Source organism: Protomyctophum bolini, assembly GCF_963924005.1.
Source record: "Protomyctophum bolini genome assembly, chromosome: 21".
Lineage (NCBI taxonomy): Eukaryota > Metazoa > Chordata > Actinopteri > Myctophiformes > Myctophidae > Protomyctophum > Protomyctophum bolini.
This window is the reverse complement of record NC_137882.1, coordinates 8,505,894-8,519,336: the sequence shown is the minus strand read 5'-3', so window position 1 is coordinate 8,519,336 and position 13,443 is coordinate 8,505,894. Positions and strand designations below refer to the sequence as shown.

Sequence of the window (13,443 nt, the reverse complement as noted above, 5' to 3'; positions counted from 1 at the left end):
GGACTCTCAGCTAGGAGCGAGCCTGCCAATGTTATCTTAGCAAGAGAGAGTCATGTAACATCTGAAGGATGCATGTTGTTGCGGTCGGGTGGAAACCTCGTATGTGCTGTATCTCCATATTTCAACTTGGTATGTTTGTTTGTTTTGCCCTGCTTTGTCATGCTACAGTCAGTGTCACAGCAAAAATAGCTGATCTACAAGTTTACATACTACGTATCACTGTGTGTTACTGTGTTGTGAGGTTGCAGATCTACTGTTTTTGCTATTCTTTGAAAATCTTAGTTAAAGTAAGTTAGTTAAAGTGGTTACATCTGTCTCTGGGTTTGATAAATATTGAACCAATAGAAAAGCATTAACAAAATATTGTGACTAAATAATAACTACATTTGAGCCATTGGAGCACAGGAGGTACCTTTAAAATAAAAATAGGTTAACACCCAACAGCGCGCGTGGCGTGTGTGCGGGCGCACACACACACACACACACACACACACACACACACAAACACGCTGTCACGCACAGCGTGTTCTCAGTTCATTCCAATGAACGCAATAAGGATTGCGTTGTGTGGTTTTTGGACAGCTTGGCTCTTCTTTGTCTGCCTGGTAATTTATAACTCCCCATAACCCTTCTCTGAGCCATGTTCCAACTTCCAACCCATGTTATCCTCCTCCTCTTAATTAATTTCAGGCAGACTCTTATGTGCTGTGACAAAGGAAACTATTTCACTAACTCCAGTGCCCGGTCCAAATGAGTGATGTTATCCACATTTCTGAGAGCAAAACACGCCAGTGTGCAAGCGATGTAGTTGTGGATTGTGCACACTGCGTAGCCTAGCTGTAATATGTTCCGTGTCATTTCTTGAGGCCTCATCTGCTGCGGGGGGGGGGGGGTTTCTTATTTTTAGAGCTGCAAGCATAATAATGGCGATTAGCATCTGATCTCCCAAGGAGCAGGGCTCCGACTGCCAGGTACTTGTGTGGAGTATTGGGACGGCGATCAGTGGGTACTCACTAGCCTGGCATCATGCTGGGCAGAGGGGCTAAGCAGATGGGCCATCTGGTGACTTGCTGGCTTAACCCATTAAAACCGGGAAAGCATCTCTGTAATTTTAGATTTTAACCTCACTTTAACCATTATTTCATTACTATTCAAAAACAGCAGATATGCGAGCTCATAGCGCGCCACTTCGTGTCGTGCTATGAGCTTGTAGAAAAATCGTGGAATTGTTTTTACTCTAATCTTTGCTTCTGGGGGTCCATGCAACAACATATTTTGAGATGGGCGTCCCCGCAGCAAAATACAAATAATTGTACTATAAACCTATAAACCTTTTAAGTCTCAAAGGTTTGAGGACCACTGGCATATTTTTGTCTCTCCAGAAAACTGTTTGTAGAATCTGCCTCAGATCTTAATGGTATAAGACGGGGGCTGTACTGTTCTCGTGTGTGTGTGTGTGTGTGTGTGTGTGTGTCTTGGTGGAGTGGCGTTGGCAGACCACCTGTCTTGTGGCTTCTTCCTTGTTCCTCATCTCTTTCATGTGTGGTCAGCGACACCATGCCAGTGCAATAGTTCCCTGTTCTTTTTAACCCATTCTGACCTGAGATCAGATTCATACGAGGTTTCCACCGGACACACACTGGTTTGATTAACCCATTCTGACCTGAGATCAGATTAAAAAAATGTCAGTCGTTCTTCGATTTTTCAAAAAATAGCAGACCTACAAGCTCGTAGCGCGCCACTCTGTGGCGCGCTATGAGCTTGTAGATCTGCTATTTTTCAATAGCTAAAGCATAACATGATGCTAACACCAAAATGGGTTCCCGTTCAGAATGGGTTAACCAAGCCATATTTGCCTTTTATATTTATTCTCGCTCGTCGGACGCATGCTTGATGATGTAAACAATTTACGATTGTGCAACACTTAAAGCAGCAAGTCAGCAACAGATGTCCTGTGTAACCGTTGCTTTATAGATTTGTATTATTTTGTTTCCCTACCATTGTGAACAATGCTGCCCATTGTGAGCATTTGGCCATGTCCTTAAAGAGGCATTTCCCTTTAATACACTTTGGGGGTCAGTTTAACCTCTACTATGACTCTGGCCCAGACCATTTGCTAACTGCTATTTTCTCAATTTAAAAAAAAAGTGTTCATTAATTCATTTGAAGTCATGTCGCCCAGCCCTATACTGCTAACCACTGAGCAGTTTCCTCCTACCTGGCAAAGACAGCTCTTTCAGTTTCTTAGCTATTATCAGAGAATGGAATTCCTCCCCACCACCTGCCTTTCCACCTTAATGTAACGGTGTGACTGACGCCTGTCTGAATGCATTTGGAATTTGATTCTTAGCCTCTTTACAATGATTGTGCATTTCATTCACCTATTCACTTCACTACACACACACACACACACACACACACACACACACACACACACACACACACACACACACACACACACACACACACACTTCTCTACCTCCTGAGCCACCTCCTGAAAATTGTAATGGAATTGCAGCCTTTTATAACTGCAGTATATTTCTGTGATGTTGTTGTTGGGGTGGTGAATCGTGATTACTTTACAGAAGTAGCAAGGCCGATGTTGAAAGCGTTGTGCTGAAACTTCCTACAAGTGTACCCTCTCTGGTTATTTTGTCACTGCCCTATCGCATCAGACATACGTATACTGTACATAGAAACATGGCACATTTTGAGGATGAAGAAGGCTCTCTTGGTCTGAAACCCTGTTTTGTTTCCCCCTCCCCCACGCTGTCAGGGTGAAGACTCTACCAGGTCAGAGAAGTTGAGCTCTGCGCTCAAGTTCAACAGGGCCACTTCCTGATGATGACAGTAAACATGGGTAAGTAATGCTGCATGCCTGCATCGCATATACATTACACATACATAGTTGGATGTGCACGCACGCACATGTATACCTACACCTTTAGCAGAGAGACTCTTGTAGTAACAGAGCTGCTCAGACACAGTCCAAAAGGAGGGACGAAAACTGAAGTAGCTGTTAACAACTCTATAGACTCCAGAGGGCTGTTTTTGTATACATGTCTCTTTGGGTGTCTTTGTTTTGCATATACAGTACTGTATACAGTGTGTATATGTATATATCTCGCTTCTCACCACGTTTTTAATGTTTTAACAAGAAATACAAAAATAAATCGTGATTATATTTCTACTGTATATTGGCTGGGTTACTGTATATTGCGTCCCTCTCCCATTCTCTCTCTGTCTCTACTGTGTTGAATGACCTCTGGTCTTGACTTCACACTCCCTTTATCACTCTCTCTGTCACTGGTCCAACTCTGGCCTGGCTGACGTCACACACACACACACACACACACACACACACACACACACACACACACAGACACACACTCACACAGAAACTGTTGCCTAACAACGCTGATTTGTCTTGGTATCAATCATGGCCATAAAAGACACTGCCAGCTCAAATACAGTATATAAGATATACTGTGCCTGCTACAGTATGTATACAGTGCTACATTCCTATGTTACAGTATAAACGTTGAAGATGTGGCACGTGCATTTGCACGCACGTGCACACAACACACACACACACACACACACACACACACACACACTTTCCAAACAATACCAACTTCCCATGTTGCACTTGCACGTACACAGGACCTTGTGGTGAGGGGAGCTGTCAGCCTGGACGTGCTTTTCTCACACTGACCTCAGTAAACAACGGTAGAACGTATGATCAATATCTATTGGCCATTGTTTTCCATTCAAACCCAAGCCACAGCGAATGAATTATGCCCCGCACACGTATTACCCACACTAAGCTGCTGTGTGTTGGCGGCGGGCTACAGGTGTTTATGGCTGTCACCATTACACATTTAACACCCGAACGCTTGGGGTTATTTAATCCATTAAATCATAGCGCCCAGAGATTTATAGCAACGGAGTACATTTAGCGACGGACCGGATGTTATCCCGGATGTGGCTGAAGTAGCTAGATGTAGCCGAAATACTCTTGAGGCGAGAGGTATGATTAATTCTATCGCGACTAGCGATGGGACAGCGGTGGGCCGTCTAACACATATTGGACGGAATGATTTAGATTTTAAGATTTTCCATCTCGTCGGCTAAACGGGGGGGGGAACATTTTCCATGACGTCCCACTGCTCCCAGCCTGTGGAGCGATGCGATCGGTATTGATATCAATAATGTCTGTCCTTTTGATCAATCTCCGTCTTGAGCGCTGGGCGTTACTAATTGATAGGGCGGACCCTAATTGGAATGTTACAATTTGTATATATATATGCAAATTGCACATGGCAGATATGAGAAATAACGAAATATACAAAGAAATCACTGACACATTTAATCTTTTTTTTTTTTAAATATTTTTGTCTCCAATTTTCTTTTAACAAAATTGTGGAAATACAGGTAGTTGATGTACAAGCTTACTACATGTCACAAAGTCATGTGTTGTAAGCTTGTAGATCTGCTATTTCGATTCACGATTATTTAAAAATAATTGTGATTACCGGTATATCAAATAATTGTGATTATGGCGATTATGTAATAATTGTGACGGGCCTAACCGTGTTGAGTCTGTTGACTTCTTCTGTTAACAGATGACGGTCTCCAAAATGGGCTCGGACAGCATAGGAACTCACAAGGTATGTCTTGTATCCTCTGACTGCACTGAGCCAGGCGGCATGTTCTTTAATGGTATAACCCAGTGGGTTTCAACCTTTTCAGGCCGTGACCCCCAAAAATAATCATATTTGAACTGAGGACCCCCACACCTGACAAGCACTTGGAATTGTAGGAGTTGAGGCATTACATTTGGTTTGACTCGTCTTTTTTAGGTCTTAAAAGTCCACTTTACTGTCCTCACCAAAATAATGACCCACAGGTTGAGAACCACTGGTATAACCAACAACCGTCAATGTCGGGTGGAAAGTTTCAGCAAATGGAAAGTGTTTCCAATGGATCTAATGTCTATTTAAATGGACTTTTTGAGAAAATAACAAAAGCTAAAATATCATATCAGATCTACAAGCTCGCATCGCGTGGCGATGCATTGTGCGGAAGGTTTCTGCCCGACAGCAATGGTACTATGCACAAAACCCTTCCAAGACCTCATAAGGTCTGCATTGTTTCAGCACACAGTGAAAAACACAGCCATAAGTGTTTGTTTGCACTATACCTTTTGGACCGCTCCAGTACAGAACAAGTAAAAACACATACCGTGCCACTTCTCGGCCCACCCAGGATTAACCTGGCATGGCCGAGGGCTTTCTGTTGTTTTTTTTTTTTTGCATCGGCAGATTCGATCTTACCTCGGAGCTGAAATGGCCGTATAGTCAAACATTAACTCCAGTGAGTTAATCTCTTCAGTCATTAGGTGTTCAATTAGGTGGGTCACAGTTTCGGTGTGTACTTCAAAACCTCTGCTTTGCTTTTAAGTGTATTTCGATGCCAATGCTATTGTACATATTTTGAATACAAGCCTATATCTATCACTATATGTATTGATACTTTTACAAACTTACTTTTAAAAAGCAGAAAGCATCACTGCTTTTAACCTCAGGCTTATGGCTGCAGTGAGCGTGTGTGTGTGTGTGTGTGTGTGTGTGTGTGTGTGTGTGTGTGTGTGTCCATGGTGTGTTCCGTGTGTGTGTGTGTTCAGTACAATGCTGTGCGTCAGAGCCGTGGCAGTGAGCTCAGGGACTGCAGGCCTCTGCAGCTTGCTGCTTCAGTGAGGACACAGTTGGCCCTGGCTGTTAATCCTGGCGGATGCCTTTGCCATGATGTGTGTTTTTCAGCACCAGGAAATCCCCTCTATGTCTTCATTCATGGGGCCTGTGTGTGTGTGTGGGAGCAGAGCGAGGCAACCTGCTTCACATGCAGTGTCTTTACAAAGCAAGCCTGTTATTTGCCTTTTTTGACGACATTATGCACAATTATATTAACACTATCTCAAATGTATGTAGCACTTGTCTATACCCAAAGACAGACAGACAACCAACAAAAGAAAAATGACTATTAGGAAAAACATTAAGAAAACTAGAAAAGGTCAAGACTAAGGAATTAAATCAATAATATCAGTGATAAGATAGTAGCTGGGGGAAAGCCATGTTGAAGAGGTGAGTTTTGAGAGAGGTTTGGCTTCTCTGAGAGTGCATTCCACAGGATTGGGGCAGCACAAGCAAAAGCCCTGTCGCCCGGTACTTTCAACCTGACTAGAATCCCTATTTTGGACGTTATAGTGTAGGTGGAAATTGTTGACGATTTGTTTCAATAGGGTTTAAGTGGTTAAAATAAAAACTAATTCTAGTTAAAGTTAATAGATTAGAAAATATCAAATCGATTAGAAAACATAAAAAAAACGACAAAATATATCGGTCAAAGACATCAGTAATCTGTGGACTAGGATTCTCCAAAATCAGGGCCGACACCAGACCCAAAAAGCTGGCATCGCTCTGCGCTCAGGCTCTTATAGTTACACAGTAAAGGCTTTTTAATGCTATAGCTGCCCCTTTAAACACCATGGGCTCCCAGCGTGTATAAACATCCTTACTGCAGGTTTGGGTTTCCCCACTGTTCTAGTTCCTGTGGTTTGTGATTGCCGAGTTCAGCCATCAACTCTAGACGCAGCATAACCACCACTCTCCCAAATTCTCAACCCCCACGTTTTCAACCTGTAGCTGAAACAACCACCAATCTCTAGTTCCTGGACTCTCATTTTATCCACTGTTCCGCTCAGAGGCCGCCCAACCTTTGCCTTCTTAGACAAAACAAAAAACAAAAGAAAAAACCTGTGATGATGCAATGCTGAGCAATCAGCCTCCATTGTGTGCCGTCGCCAGCTTGACGTTGCTCTGTGGAAGTCAGAGGTGACCTGAGGCGCCATTCAAAGGCAGTAAAGCTTCTGATAAGTCACTGCGGTGACGCAATGGGAGGAAGCTTCATATGGGGTACGAGTAGATATTGACATGATACTTCATCACCATACAAAGAGGTTGTTCAAGAAACTCCTTTTCAATTAATACGTTTATTTTGGTCATAGAATGAACATTGAATGCATTGATTTCATTTGATCATCATAACTTTGCATTTAGACCAAAAAGGTATAGGCTGTGCTGTAGCCTGTGGCTCATTTTGCCTGTCCTATTTACACCTACGTAGCAGCAAACAAACAAACGGAGGGGAAAAAATACAAACGCAAATAAAATACAGAAAAAAGAGAAAAAATAAAGAGAATAGGAGAACATTAATTTGATCACTCAGAATTCACAATTGCACAAGAAAATAAAGGTTATTCTAATCTACAGTTATAGCATTACAATATCTTAATGAATATATACGTGATAAGATATGATTTATAGGTGGCATACTATATTAATGTTTTATAGTTATCTATTATTTTTGATTTATACATTCTTTTAAATGTATAGATTGAACTGCACTTTTTTAGTTTATTGTCCAGTGTGTCCCTGGCTTGATGGGTCCGAGCACAGAAATAGCGTTTTTCACCACTAAATGTCACTGTTGTGCAGCCACACACACACACACACACACACACACACACACACACACACACACACACACACACACAGTCACACACACACTTTGAGAAACCCTGGTATTTAGTAAACATACTGGGTGGTGTTGTGGGTGTGATTCCCCAGTTCCCACTATGGTCTGCAACTATCCATTATTTTTATTTTAAAATAATTTAGTCCCTTGTTTGTGCCGAATCTGAGTTGTACATGGTTTGTTGCACTCCCTCTGGTGTTGTGGGTGTGGACTTCGTTAACATTAAGGAAGTATTTAGACAGGTACATGGGTATCTTGGTGGTGTATCGAATCTTGTGGACCAGACCCATTGCAAGATGCTGTACTCTGTCGTCGACCCTAAGCCATGCCAGCCTGTCAAAGTGGGCAGGGGTGAGGTGGGTTTGGGGGGTGAGGCCAAGTTAGTAGGAGCCTGACCAGTTTGTTTTGGGAGGTCTGGAACCTTGTCTTAACCCATTCTGACCGGGCACCCATTTTGGTGTTAGCATCATGTTATGCTTTACCTATTGAAAAATAGCAGATCTACAAGCTCATATCGCGCCACCGAGTGGCGCGATACGAGCTTGTAGGTCTGCTATTTTTGAAAAATTCGAAGAACGACTGACATTTTTAGAATCTGATCTCAGGTCAGAATGGGTTCATCAGACCAGTGTGTGTCCAGGTGGAAACCTCATATGAATCTGATCTCAGGTCAGAATGGGTTAAGGGCCTTTGAGGTGCTGTTGTACCAAGAGGTGCATGTATAGTCAAAGAAACCTTGTACGAGGGCTCCTGTTAAGGTCTTTGATGGACTTTTTTGATTACGTTGGTGGCCATTTTATCACCGGAAAGATTAGCCTCCAGGATGGAACCTAGGTATAGGTAATTTCATCTTTTCGTTATGATGAACCAATTAAGCCCTATATCCGCGACATGTTAAGCTTGTAGATCTGCTATTTTTGTTATAAACACCCCCCTCCCCCCAATAAATTATTTGATTTGATCAATTAGCGATTTAGTTGAATGAAGTGTTGTGTAGCTGTAGTTTCCAGTGGGTTGGTGGTTGTGGCTGGGTGATGTAATACCTTTATTTACAGTCAGCCATACAGTCACAGCAGTGCTGTCAACCAACCACGCTATTTCCTCACAGCCACTGACTGAGCAATCCCCGCCCTCATCTCTCTCTCTCTCTCTCTCTCTCTCTCTCTCTCTCTCTCTCTCTCTCTCTCTCTCTCTCTCTCTCTCTCTCTCTCTCTCTCTCTCTCACACACACACTCCCCTATTCTATCTCTCGCCCTCTGTGACCCTGCACTATCACTATCTCATACAACGCACGCACACACACACACACACACACACACACACGGACACAGACACACACTACAGGCCTCTGTTGTTTGTTTTGTATCCTTGACTGCCGGTGCACACTGCAGTCACAGGAGAGCTGTGAGTCTGTAGAAGTCTCAGTGAAACAACAATTTTCACCAGAGAGAGCGAGAGAGAGAGAATGGGGGGGGGGGGAGAGAAAGGCTTATTGTTTGTTATGTTTGGTTATGAGGTGGAGTTATTAGCGTTCCCTATTTCCATTTCCATTATTTGTGATGTGGTCTCTTTGGCTTACAACCCCCGGCCCCCCCCCCCCCCCCCCCCCCCGCCTTTCTTAAGTTTCTTTAATGACTCAGCGAAGTGGATAATGATGTTCTATTGTTGAATCAGATCCTATCTATATGAACGCCACGGGTTCCTGAATGAATCTCTTTCCTTATCTCGCCTCGACACAACAACGGTCTGTTAGAATCTTTATTCATCATCGGGACAGTGTGATTAACACCATGACATTAAGGGCTGTATTCTGATTCTGTGTCTCCCCTACAATTGCCTTGGAAGGGGGAAGAAGTCAAGTCAAGTAAATTGAAATTTAGGGCCAAATCAAAAGAGAATTTTACCTAAAGGTAAAGGCACTTCTTAAATTGTCTACCTAACTTGATAATCTTGCGTTGTGAAATACTTCTCAGGTATTGATTTATCCTTGTACTGGTGTTCAGTTCAATCTAGCATCAGTCCAATGTTTTCATTAATCTGTGGGACATAAACTGCTAAACATTGATTAGAAAATACAGAAATGTGAAGACAAAAAAAAAACAAGTAACATTGAACATTGTGAATGCAGCATAAAGTTCTGGCAGGATACGAACGTCCGTACCCCCTCCCCCTGATTGTTCAAAATGGCATATGTGTGGGGATAGAAAACAAAATGTTGGTGTTTTTTGCGCACAGAGAGTGCGCAAAAAACACCAACATTTTTTGAAAAGTAGAATTTCACGTTGTAGGACCTTTAATGTAATCCACAAAATGTGGATTACATAAACCAAAAACTGGACATAGCGCCCCTAAAATATTCAAATGGATCCTAAAACATACTGGAGGGAGGCTGGGATGGATGTGCTCTTGTTTTCAAGTTCCCGTTAAAAGTAAAACAAAGACGTGCAGACTTTTACCAACTGAAGGCTTTAAAGGGAGTCTTGACTAATACCAATTTGAAATCACTGTCCATTATGATGACACCAAGGTTGGTTACAGTGGGCTTCAGGCAGCAGAGATCAAGTTCAGAGTCATCGTCAGCAATATTGGGTCTAAAAATCATGACTGCAGTTTTTCCCTTCAAAACAATTAAGGCTGCCCAGGCTTTGATGTCCTTGAGACTCCAGCAGTGGCTTCGAAGTCGTATTATCTCTTTTCGGAGGCATCTGCATAAAAATGGAAGGAAATGCCATGTTTTTTTCAAAGTCAACCCAAAGGGGAGCCGTTAGAGAGAAGATAATCGGCCCCAGAATTGAGCCTGGGGGGACTCCACACGGAAGGGATGCTGAAGTCGATGTAGAGCCACCACTATCGAACTATCGCACAAAAAGAGGAGAGGGTCCCCAAGGACGCAAGCATCCAATGCAAAAACTGTTCAATGTAAAAAGTAGTTTTAATGCATTCAAAATAAAATACACATAAAAAAATGGCTAAAAATCCTAAGGCTACTCGGCAACAATTTTGTTCTCTAAAAACATGTTTCAGAGTAGTCTGTCCGTCCCCCCCATTTTTGTGTTTGTCTGTCTAGACAATCCAATGACATACTACATGTCAAAATGCACAGTGGTCTGGTCTCCGTCTTCATCGGATGTTTGCCTCCTAGTATGCGACGTACGTCTGCAGTATAACATCCTCAATGTTACCTTCATGTATCCTCAACAGAGAGAGAGAGAGAGAGCGCCGTACACACATGTTACGTGTACACACTGTCTGAGTTATAGGAACACACAGGACTCCACTGTGTATATTTAGGGCCTTTTCAGAAAAGAGACAGTGACTCAGTTCCTTCCTGACTCCTGTCCATAGTGGACAGGCCTGGTCTAACGTTTAGTCATCTGCCACTGATCTGCCAAGTCTACTCAACTCTGTGTGTCCCAGCAGGGACTTTCTCCACAGTGAAATCCTCAGTGGTCATTCAACCCTGATGGTGTGCATATGTAACTCTGAGTGCACAAATCCATCCACAGGTCCATTTGGTTACATTTCACTCTCGGGCTAACCTGAGAGTGTACAAATGGGTCCATTAGATTTTGGTTACATTTTTTCACTCAAAGCTGCAACTATAGAGGAGGGAGACCACTCTAGTATCTATAATGCAAAAATGTTTGTAATGCCGTCAACCGGCAGTGCACAGTATGGCGGCATTGTATGCCTTTTTGCTTAAGCAAATGAACAAATCCGCCTGGGTGACGGCAGACGGCAGACTGCTGGGCGAGCACTGGCGCTTTGGCATGGGGGGGGGGGTCAGATCAACATTATGGAATTAATTCTGTACTGGCCATATATGGAGCGTGTCTTTGATGAGTACAGGGTTTGATGAGGTCAGATCAACACATGGAATGTCAGAACAGGAAGGACGGGTGCATGGGGAAGGATCAACATATGGAATGTAAGAACAGGTCAGCATCATATATGGAGATCTAAGGGTTTGAGGTCAGATGTAGAGTTGCTGGCTGGCTCCATACTGTATATGCAGATCTAGGTTGATGACCCAGTCTTCTCCATGTATGGTTATCCAGGGTTAGATTAGGTCAGTGTCGTGATCTTCATAATGGAGATGGCCATATATGGTGGCATGACATGTCCTGCACGAGGCGTGACTGACTGACGTGAAACGCAGGTTTTCATGATGTATGATGATGTCACATGACAGTAAACACAATTTTTTGTTATTGTGTTTACTGTCATCATGTGACATCATCATACATCATCACCGCTCACTTCACATGTGTGATTTTTCTTTTTTTTTAATCTCGTTGTGAAAATATTTTATGAAATCCCCGACACTATCGCCACAAGATCGACATTGAGGAATTTATGAAAACATATTGTGATATTATTATATTTTGTGTGCAAGGCCCGGCCCCGCCTTCCACCAGTGTGAGCACAACCAACACGTTAAAATCTGTAGCCATTGTGTGTGATTACTGTGTGATAAGGGGAGAGAAGCTTTTGTGTGGCAGATAAGCGAGCGTTTTAAAGTTTCCCTCTTGAGCCATTGTGTGGTTGTTTACATTGCATCACTCTCCCGTTATCAGTCTTTACGTCTTATCTCTTAAGCGGCCGATGAGAGCGATGATGAGAGACAATGGAGGCACTGAGGAGAACCGTTCTACTACCTGTTCAGTCTCTCTCATCATCACTGTCAAACATCCCACACACACACACACCAACATCTGGGCGATGGGTACAGGCTTTAGTACAACGCATGTTCGGGAGCCACGGGTGATTTCCGCATGTCAGACCTTTTCTCTCTCTCTCTACGTCGTCCTCAGACGAGCCCTCCATCGTCGTCTCCAGTCATCTCGGTTCTCCATACATCTGGCCAGCTCCTTTGTGCTTTCCGCACCAGTATCTTTCTTTAGTACGTCCACGTATGTAGGTGTGGGACGTCCTCTCTTTTGGCGTGTCGGATCTGCGTGTGCATCCCCTGGGCGATATGACTTCAAATCAACATCACCATTATTTCAAACTTTTGCCTAATTGATGAGACAAATCGATTTAGTTGACCATCACATTTGTGTTTGAATTCTTTAATGTCAATTCGTTGACGTACAATATATTAGGAAATGGAGAAAAACAACTACTTATTATTCAGTTTTAAGTCTGATATTAATACTGTGCACTGTGCTAGGTGGCATTAAGCTTTGCACTTGATTGGCTGACTTGCATCATCACCAGTGACCCTACTCAACGCAACAGGTTCCAACTAAGCCACCGGGGCACGGGAATAATTCCACAAAGGAAAATGAGGGCAGCTTGACAGCTTTGACAAATCCTTTGTTGTTTCGGCAATTAAACGTGACGAACGGGTCTAAAAACGTAGGATGTGACGGTATTGCGCTCAGGGCCATTATGTTCAGTGAGCCATAGTCCGTCTAAAAGCGGGTTTTAGCTGGTCTAAAAGTGATTACCGATAGCTGTTGTTTTATTAAGCGTGTATATATAGACTGTCTGTCTATTTTTATTTTAGCATCTTTTTATAGCTGTTGAAATGGGTGACGTTGTTTCAACGTCTAATCTACACACTACAATCTAAATGACACACTGGTATCGGATCTGCCTTTCTGTCAAATCTCTCTCTTTCGAATTACTCTCTTTAGTGACTATAGTTCCTTGTGGCTGGCGTGGGCTGACATCTTACGGATGTGACTGGCCTGCTGGCGTGTTCTTGTGACATTTCTTATCGTGTCCCAACGCTACATGAATGGAGGGAGTGTGCTAAAAGGCACGCCATTCCTGCCTTTTCACTCTCGCTACTATAACCATGATTAACAAATAAGCGACATATATATACTGTAGGTCATT

General features: G+C 43.0%; 1 protein-coding gene across 2 annotated transcripts in view; it reads left to right on the top strand.

Annotated features, from left to right (window-relative positions):
* Positions 1-13,443, top strand: part of map3k22 (mitogen-activated protein kinase kinase kinase 22) — a 61,272-nt gene that overhangs the window by 8,561 nt on the left and 39,268 nt on the right. Inside the window, exons 2-3 of one of the 2 annotated variants that reach the window (XM_080793374.1) lie at positions 2,777-2,860; positions 4,626-4,670. In XM_080793374.1, the coding sequence (XP_080649500.1) occupies positions 2,842-2,860; positions 4,626-4,670 (64 nt within the window). In that variant the 5' untranslated portion in view covers positions 2,777-2,841. The remainder of the gene's footprint in view (positions 1-2,776; positions 2,861-4,625; positions 4,671-13,443) is intronic. The other variant, XM_080793375.1, reaches the window with a different exon arrangement.